The sequence below is a fragment of the Myiozetetes cayanensis genome, unplaced genomic scaffold, assembly GCF_022539395.1.
Source record: "Myiozetetes cayanensis isolate MyiCay16 unplaced genomic scaffold, myiCay2020 scf5-8, whole genome shotgun sequence".
NCBI lineage: Eukaryota > Metazoa > Chordata > Aves > Passeriformes > Tyrannidae > Myiozetetes > Myiozetetes cayanensis.
Genome location: NW_026087742.1, coordinates 106,052,825 through 106,062,493, shown reverse-complemented (window position 1 = coordinate 106,062,493; position 9,669 = coordinate 106,052,825). Strand labels below are relative to the sequence as shown.

General features: G+C 42.2%; 1 protein-coding gene across 1 annotated transcript; it reads left to right on the top strand.

Moving 5' to 3' along the window:
• The first annotated feature begins 5,973 nt into the window (after positions 1 to 5,973).
• On the top strand, positions 5,974 to 8,668 carry NR0B1 (nuclear receptor subfamily 0 group B member 1). Its single transcript, XM_050333328.1, has 2 exons — positions 5,974 to 6,806; positions 8,330 to 8,668. The coding sequence occupies exons 1-2, from the start codon at positions 6,233 to 6,235 to the stop codon at positions 8,572 to 8,574; spliced, it is 819 nt and encodes a 272-aa protein (XP_050189285.1). The 5' UTR covers positions 5,974 to 6,232; the 3' UTR covers positions 8,575 to 8,668.
• Positions 8,669 to 9,669: the final 1,001 nt, after the last annotated feature.

Genomic DNA, 9,669 nt, shown 5'->3' with positions numbered 1-9,669 from the left:
GGAGCTGATCCCAGCCAGCCTTAAAGTCTGAATCGCAGACCAGCCAAGGATGTTGTCTGGCTGCAGCTCAGAGAGATTAAGATGTTGGCACTTCCCACTGTACTTTGGGCTATCAATGACTGCAGGTACATGAGATATACCAGCATAACTGCTGGGTCACTCCCTAATCCACTTTTGTTGAAAAGATCTAGGTTAGAAAAATCCTTTCTTTAAAGACAGTAAGCTAACCTGATTATTTCAACAAAACTGAAGATGTAGTCTGTCTCATCTGCCAGCAGAACAGAATGCCAAATGATTTCCCTGTTAACTACGTAATGTGTGTAGATTTAGAAACCTGGTGAATGGTGATTGAAGCAAAGAATGCTGCCAAAGAACTGCAGAAGTTGTTTGAAGTTCATAAATATTTAAGATACAGATTTTAGGGTGAATCTAGAAATCATGCATGTGCCTTTCAAACTCATGTTTGAGGAATAGGAAAAAAAGAAAATAATACATTTTTAATACCGGAACATGAACTTGAACTAATGAGAAATTATATCACTGATTCACCAAAGGACAGTATTTTTAAATATCCAAGTTGGGTGAAATATGTCTGAATTAAAACCTGTGGAAAGATGCATGAATTTTAAAAACCTTCACACTGATATTCAGATAAAATGCATGCTAAATTATAAGCCTATTTGAATGTAAATTTTTATTAGTAGACTATCCTATGATGTTACTCACAAATGAAAGTGCATTTGTGAACTTGTCAGTCTCAGACAATTAGCTGCAATAACATACAGAAATGTCGACTTAAAAAAAAAAATATAGTGTAATGGATACAAAGTAACCAAGTGTCAAAGTAGAGCTACAGTGTGTTTTATTCTTTAAGCCACAACCTTGAACAGTATCTCAAAAAGCTTAATTTTCCAGCTTTTTGCCTGTTACTCATCTGTTATTCTGTATCAGCAATGTATTCTTCAAGGTAATTGAAAGGTATTTCTACACTAATGTTTTATAACACAATTCCCTTATTCAAGCGTCATTAGCAAGAGTACAGATCAATTTCATATGGTATTTAAAAAAATAATATGAAAGCAAAGCTTGCTACATTTCCTCTCTCTCCTACTCCAGATTTTTTTCTGCTCTCAAGCTTTAGGGTTTTACCTTCCTGAAGGAGCAATTCTGTGCAGTGGCTGGGTAAAACACTGGCTTGCAGCAGTGGTCCTGCTCTTTCCCCATTCTCCTGCCACTCCTGAAAAAGACATCAGGCCACTCCTTTCCACCTGCTCTGGTACCCATTTTATCCCCATACGAATGAGTTCAGTTCAGTAAACTGGCTGAAAACTACAAGTTTTTCCCTTGATGTGTTACTTTTTTGCTAACTCAGTCAAACAGGATTCTGCCATGTCACGAGTGCTCCAACTTCTCAGGCTGGGCAGAAACTTCAAAAGTATCACCAGGTAAAATAAACCAATGAGAGCACATTTCCAGGCATCTCATCTCCCTGCTACTGTTCTTGTAAAGGCTATTACAAAAATAAGGTGGAAGTTGCCTCTTTCAGCTCCAGTGAGCTATTAGATTAGCTCAGGAAGTCTTATGGCACTGCACCCTTAAGCATGCCATGCTGGCAGATGTTTGGGAGCCCCATGAACTCACTTTGGACCGAAAAATAAACTATTACTATAGCAAACACTGAAACAGCCAATCTCAAGAGCTTATCTGAATGTACAGGTTTGGATTACTGGGACCCACAGCTTTTCACAAAGCCCAAAGATCAATTAGTCTTTTTAATGGGATGCAACTGAGTGCCTTTCACTGCACAGAGTTTACAGTGCTGCTTCTCTTTCCCTTATTTCACCTCCCTCAAAACCTGGTTGCAGTAGCTAAGGTGAACTAGCTTATGGTTGCAAGAAAAAAAGGTCTGGGATGTGTGAAGGCCTCCTTAAATTTGCTGTCTGCCAGTGGAAATATGACAGTGAAGTGCATGGTCCAATAAAAATAAATCGAGATTCAGGATTACTATTTCTGTATCCAAAACGCAATGACCACATTATGCAAAGAACTGATCTGACAACAACAACAACCAAAAAATTCCCTTTTGCAGGTTGAGATTTGTTTAAGATTTTGCTGATTTTGCATCATTACAGTTTATACCAGATTAGACATCATCTGCTTTCAAGCAGCTGGCAGAAAGGTCTAAACCTGGGATAAACTGTTTTTTATGTACTCTGGCTAATTCTATAAAAATGTGACCATATGCTCATCCTGATCCAGAACAAACACATGCTGTTAGGTGAGCTGGTGGTGGGATACAGTAACACTGTCAAATCACAGCCTTAGGGAAGCTACAAAAACTCTGGTAATTCAGGTCAGCATCTCACAACTGGCTCTCAGTATTGTTCCTCCTAAAGAATTCAGTACCCATCCAGGATGGAGGTAATAGTGCCATCAGGAGTACATGGTGCAGCATGTGGGTAGATCATTGCCCATGGTGCTACTTTTCCCTTAATCCCCACATATTTTAAAGCAAACACCCCAGTAAAATTGGGGAACTGTGAATGGTGGTCAATCTAAGAAATGGATAGTCACACTGAGAAACACATGAAAAGCAGCAATATACTTAAATTCTAAAGCCTTGTTTTAATAAGATATTTACTTTTACAAAATATTTCTTGCTTGTCATATCCTTATGACAACATTCCTTTTCTTTTTTCCCTCCCATATATATATATATAAATTTTTTTTTTTTTTTTGGGTAGAGAGAAAATTAACTTCTCTTGTGTTAATCACCAAACTGAGCCCTGGTTTTCCATCTGATCTTAAAATCAAATTTTATTTTTCAGTATTTGTACTAAAAAGAATAGTTTCTCTCAAGCTAATGGTACACTAAAGCACTGACGGCATAAAAACAAATGCTTGTTTGGTCTTGTTCTGAAACTGAAGTCTTGCCCTCTGGCCAGGAACCAAATGTGCTACCAGATGAGTGATACAGAGACACTGAAGAGCAACATGAGAGAGTGAGACTGCCAAGACTGCACTGTATCACCTTCATATCCAAGGCTTTTGTCTGAATTAAAAAAACTCAAGCACATACACACAAAAAAACCCAATCCAAAACAAAAACAACTGAAAAAAAGCCACAAAAAAGTAATCCTTTGTCTGGAAGCTTGTAAACCTATTCATGACTGTACCACAAGGAGCTTGGTAATTCTCATGCACCATTACATCTTCCAGCAGAAACCAGACATTTCCACTTGATGCTAAAAGTGTTTTCATGCATTTTCCATCAAACAGCTAGGTGTCTGTGAGGGATTTTGTTTTCTTTTTGGCCGCAAATAGAAAGCTTTGTTGATTTTAATTCAGCTTGAATACTACTGACAGGTAGAATTCAGACTTGTAAATAAAGAGTGTTCAGATTACTAAATATCAACATAGAAAAACACCAAGAAATATGTGTAAAATAATATTAAGCTGGGAAAGAGATGATCTACCCTGAATAAGAGAAACTGCCATGTACATTAGGATACATTAAGAGTTACAAAGAAAGAAAGGATGCTTAAATGCAATTGTGAGAGAAGGAGGTACACTTATAACATCAATGCAATTTCTGACACTACATAATAAATCAAATCTCAGTTTCAGTGTGGAATACATATTTTGATATTATTATCAAAGACAAACACTTTTTGCATAAGTGGGTTTAGAAAATGAGCAGTCAGCAAAATCATTACATGGCAGTAGAATTGCATCTACACTTAAGATTTTGTTTGAGAAAGATTTTGAAAGAGAAATACCTTGAAAAATTAAACACCTGCAACCAATATTGCTACATCAGGAAAAAAAAAAGTATTGTAGATATGGTATAAATGTAAATATTGCCTTTGTCTGTGGACCTGTGTAAGTAGCATCCTCCCACAAGTACAACACTCCCCCAGTTAGAATCCAAGGTCAAAATTGCAAAGGCAATGATTCTGGTCTTGACTGTATTGTGTTTTCCCACAGAAACTTCCAAGTTAAAAGTTCATAAAAACCACATCTATATTCCACAGTCAGTCTAGTAATCTGTATCTCTTGAAAGCAGTATTACTGAAGACAGCTAAAAGCTTAGGGATGCTCTTTTTCTAAAACTGGTCAAAATTCATCTCTGAAGTTAGTGGATGACTCCTACCCCCAAAAACTAAGAAGAAGGGAAAAAACTAAACAGGCCAAAACAAACTATCTAAAATCCTAACATGTTGAGAAAACACTGATGAATATAACAGGAAACAACCTGGAAGGGTAAAGAAATATTCTAGACAAATAAATGAGAATTTACCAACTACCAGTGATATTATTCAAATTTAAAAATTGCTAACATTTGATATTACTAAATTTGTTTTGGAATTTTAGCATCATTTTTTTTCTTAAAGGATGTTTGGGGAAACAGTGTTGTTTTCTAATCCAGGGATGCAATTGACCTGTCTGCAAGCTGTAGGCATCACTTCATTGGTGTACCATAGCAGTTCTTTACTACTGCAAAGCCAGTAAAGGGCTTTATCATATTTGGGTCTGTGAAAAAATTGCATTTCATAGTTAAAACTTAAAGTATCATAATCTAGACTTTGGACAACTTGAGTTTGGAAGACAAGGTTTACTTGCATCAGATAGCCCAGCAGAGTTTTATATGGCTTTATAGAAAAGTTCCTTAAATAAGGTATAAACCATTTTTAAAGAATATTCCTTCTGAATCTGAATTGTGGAGGAACACTTAGAACTAAATGACTATATAACTCTATACCTATGTAAGCTGGTAGGTTAGGACTGACTTCACAGGGAAAAGAGATCCAGCTTAAAATTAATTTGTTTCTACAAAAGCCAAAGCTCTCAATGGTATTTGCTTTAAAAAAACTGTGAACTTTCATTGAAAGAAAATGTGGCTTTTCAGGGGTGATTTAGACCTCCCTTGGCAGCAGATACTGATGGATTAGGTGCAGAAGGTTACTTGCAACTGGCTACTTTCTCTAAATCTGTGCCAAGGTTCTTTCAGATCACATAGACAAGAAAATGTTTCTTTTTTAGCCCATATGCAGCAGGCAGTAGTAACTCTTTACCTTCTGTAGTGATTATTTACTCCTCTCTGCTGCACCCACTTTTACTTAGCCCAGCTGAGAAAATTTATTTTTCATTCAAGAGCCCACATTTGGGCAATCACTATTCCCCCATACCTCCTGTGTAATCATCAAAACCCGGAAGGATTACTTCCCTGCTTTTGTATCTATATGCCACCTGGAGGAGATGGGTTTCAGAAAAATAGGTATCTAAGCCTGACAGGAAAGAGTCATGGACAAGCAGAGCCCAAAAGGAAAATGGAATGTTATAAGTGGATGGATGGAACAACATGAGACCAAAAAGGATGGACCTTGCGTTGCAAAGCAAGGAAATATTAATGGGGGAGGTTTCATGGGGAATCCCTGTGGGTGCTGCAGCGGTGTCAGCCTCAGGGCACCGTGATGGAGCTGTGTTTGCACCCCTCACAGAGCACCCTGTTTGGGCAGCAGCACGTCCACTTCTCCTCTCTCCTCCCCGGCAGCACTAAGGAGTTCATTTGGCACACGAGGCATCGCTCCTAAGGGCAGGCACACACAAAAGTCCTTGGCATCATTAGTGGCGTCACCTTTCCCCCTTGCTGCGGGACTTGTCCCACCCCCAGTACACCTTTCTCTGTCCTCTCCCAGGCCTCTCGGCTACTTGTCATTTCCCGATGGGACCCTGCGGGAATAGCGGCAGCGAGAGCTGCTCCCCACGGTGGCAAAACGAGAGATCGGCGGGAGCTGCCGGCCTCGTCCTGCCCTGCCCTGCTCGAAGCATCCCGGGATAACGCCAACCTCGCCGTGGCCCGAGAGAGGAGCGAGGAGGGGGCTTTTGCCGCTCAAGACGCCGCAGCCTGTGGGAAGGCTCCCTCCGGGTACCGCTGTCTCAGGAAAGGAGAGGAGGAGGAGGAGGAGGAGGGTTTTCTTTTTTCCATTACCCCCACCCCCTCCCTCTTTTCCAGCCAGTAAAGAGTGTGTCTGCCCCTTTGAACCTCCAGTACAGCGCCTGCGGCTGCACACACACCCCCCAGACACACACACCGCCGGCTATAAATAAGTTAAGAGCCGGGCAGAGGGCGAGCAGTGCGCGTCTCCCGGCGGGACAAGAGGCTGGGACAGCCCCGCCGAGCCTTCCCAGCGGCTCAGCCCGGCCCACGGGAGCCGGACCCGCGGGTGCCATGGCGTGCGTGGAGCGCTGCTGCCGCTGCTGCGCGGAGGGCAGACGGCACAGCAGCATCCTCTACAGCATCCTACGGAGCCAGGAGCGCCAGGAGCGGGCGGCTCCGGCGGGGCAGGCTCCCCGCGGCTGCCCCTGCGGGTCGAGGCGGCGGGTGGCCCTGCGGAGCCCGCAGGTGGTTTGCAAGGCGGCCTCGGCCGTGCTGGTGAAGACGCTGCGCTTCGTCCAGAACGTGCCCTGCTTCCAGGAGCTGCCTCTGGAGGAGCAGCTGCTGCTGGTCCGCAGCTGCTGGGCTCCCCTGCTGCTGCTGGGGCTGGCGCAGGACCGGGTGCCCGTGGAGACGGTGGAGAGCGCGGAGCCCAGCATGCTGCAGCGCATCCTCACGGCCCGGCGGCACGGAGAGCAGCCCCCGACGCGGGCATCCGCCCCTCCGCCGGGCCGGCAGCACCACGGCCCGCACCTGCCCTCGGCCGGAGAGATCCAGGCCATCAAGGGCTTCCTGGCCAAGTGCTGGAGCCTGGACATCAGCACCAAAGAGTACGCTTACCTCAAGGGGACGGTGCTCTTCAACCCGGGTGAGTGGCCGGGCGGGGACAGCCCGCCCGTATCCCCAGCGAAGCGGGGCTTTTCCTTGGGGGAAAGAGGTGGTGGAGGAGAGGGACCTGAAGCAAGGTTTCACCCTCTGCCCCCGTCTCAGGACCCCGGCTGTCAGGCAGGGAGGGGGGCGGCGGCGGCCAGGTCTGGTATCCCGAGGGTTGGCACCTTCCACAGAACAAAGAGAACCCGGCCGGTCTCTAAGGAAAAGTTGGGAGTCAGCAGAGGCTCCCTGTTGCTTTCGGAGCTTCCACTTTCCGAGAGCGGGACCCCGACCCCCCACCCCCGCCCTCCCGAGGGTCTCGGGTCTGCCCGTGCTGTGCCCGGGAGGTCTGCACTCCCTGGAGAGCAAGAGAAGGCTCAGGGCTTCCAGCAACAAAGCGCTGTTTTGTCTTTGTGTGTAGCACTTATTTGCTAACTCTCTGATTTGCTCTTATTTGCTAACTCATCACACTGATGCTCAGCCAAGAGCTTATTATCATGTGGGTGACTCACCTTAAAGGTAGCTGGCAGGCTGGATCCGGCACTTCCCAAGCGTGGCGGTGCCCTGTGAAAGTGGGACAGGGATTTTCCTCTGCTCCCACTGTCAAACTGTTACTGATGGTTAAGTTTGTATAGTGTTACTTTGCATTTATCATACTGCTCATGTAGCTGTGCCTTCCATACAAATAAGAAAGAAAAAGTTACAATGGTGAAGCTAACGTTACACAAGTCAAATTCTGAAGCTGGTTTAATACAAAAAGACAGAAGTATTGCTCTGGTAGGAAAAAAATTTTCCTGAAAGGGTGGTCAAGCATTGGACCAGGCTGCCTACGGAAGTGGTTGGATCACTGTTCCTGAAAGTGTTCAAAAACATGTAGATGTGGTGCTCAGGGACATGGTTTTAGTGGTGGACCTGGCAGTGTTAGGATAATGTTTGGACTCAGTGTTCTTGGAGGTCTTTTCCAGCCTTAATGATTCTATGGTCACAAACAGCCCTAATTCTGCAGCTTCTGCCTTTCAGTATCCCTACTGTGGTTCACTGGGAAACTTTCTGTCATGTGTTGGGTCAGCATTTCTTGCCACTTATAAACTAGAGCAGAAACAGTTCTCAAAGAAGCCTTAAATGGGAATGTGGAAGGAAGCCTTAAATGTGATATAGAAGTAAACAACCTAAAAAAGTTATTTTTATTGTCTAGCCCACTCTAACATTGTTTTGGAGAACATTCTTCAGTCAAAGTTTTTATCAACTGATTTGTTTAACACTTAAGTGAATGTTGACAAACACCATATTTGTCTAGTGAAGAAGAATATTAAAGGTCTTGAACACCAACACAATAAGACTTTGTTCTGCCCAATAAAATTTAATATGTTGATTCTTCATACAAAAAGTCCTCTGGCAATTTAATTTGCTTCATTCCTTGAGTGATAATTACAATCTATGAGCTCTTAGTAGTCATTCTGTAAGAATAATGTTGTTTTATAAACAAAACATGTAAACAACATAATTTATTGTTCTTTTCAGATCTACCTGGACTGCAATGTACACAATACATTGAAGGACTGCAGAGGGAAGCACAACAAGCTCTGAATGAACATGTTAGACTCATTCACAGAGGTGATGAAGCCAGATTTGCCAAGCTGAATGTTGTTTTATCCTTGTTAAGATCTATTAATGCTGATGTGATGGCTGAATTGTTCTTCAGGCCCATCATTGGAGCGGTGAACATGGATGACATGCTTTTGGAAATGCTTTGTGCAAAATTATAAAGGCATGTAAAATAATGAAAGTAAGTCCAGTGCAAAGGAAGCCCTAGAGCAGAATAGTGTAAAGTATTGTAAATAAACTAACTTATTGTTTTTACATAGATAGTATTTTTGTATTCCATAATAAAATATTCTTCAAGATCTGAAATTAATTTTTATTAAGCAGTGCTTTTGGAATAAGATTACAGTCATCAAAACAAGCTTTAAGATTGTGGAGAATGTTCATATCCAAAGTCAAATGGCTATTCTTTTACCACATCTCTGAATAAAGAACACACTATATTGCACTTTCAAGGTGAGTAATCCCTGCTTTTTCAAGCAGGGATTTTCAAGCAAAAGTCTAGATTTACATTTTAAACATAATTGGCAGTCAGAAAGGGGGAATGAACAAGCCATTTACTTTGCATATTTCAGTGATATTGGAATAAGATACTATAGCAACCATTCTGCTCACAGTTCAAATAATGGCTCTATCAAAGACTTACTGTCAGTGAACTATTTCTATTGACTTTAACAGAGTCAAAGTCTATGAAGATTCAATACTCACCTAGGGTTTTCTTTGATATGGAGGAGATGCATAAAGAATATTTTGAGGCTTAATGAACCTTAAAGTAGTTTAATCAGCTCTAATATGTGCAGTAAAATATTCTATTCAACACACACTGTGATTCAGGAGAATAAAATAACTCTACTCTGAAAAACAACAAACAAACAAAAATGCCTCTAAAAATATCCGAACAGCAAATGCTCGTTAGCATCAGGAGAATGAGTAGGGTGGACTCTGCACTTCTTTCTGCTTTTCATGTGGGTAACTGTTAGCTGGGATTTCCATAGTCAGATTCTTCCAACTACTTATTCCTATGGAGAAATAAAACTATTATATGGAAACATGGTATAACACCCATCACAATTTGTCAGCTGGCATGAGGATGTCTTAATTAAGCATTGAGCTTAACACTTTTTTTGCTTTTGTTTTTCTTGTGTTGGACTTTCTCCTTTCTCCTGAAGAAGTTGTGATTTTTCTGGAAAAAAATAATAATCCTATTTTAAAAATAAAATCAGAAAGGGAAAATCAGTGATTTAAGGAGAGTTTGTTTC

Bases quoted from the DNA above. Each gene is read 5' to 3' on its own strand.
- NR0B1 (XM_050333328.1), top strand. From the start codon at position 6,233: ATGGCGTGCGTGGAGCGCTGCTGCCGCTGCTGCGCGGAGGGCAGACGG. The intron at 6,807-8,329 runs GTGAGTGGCCGG...TGTTCTTTTCAG, and splicing joins GACGGTGCTCTTCAACCCGG to ATCTACCTGGACTGCAATGT.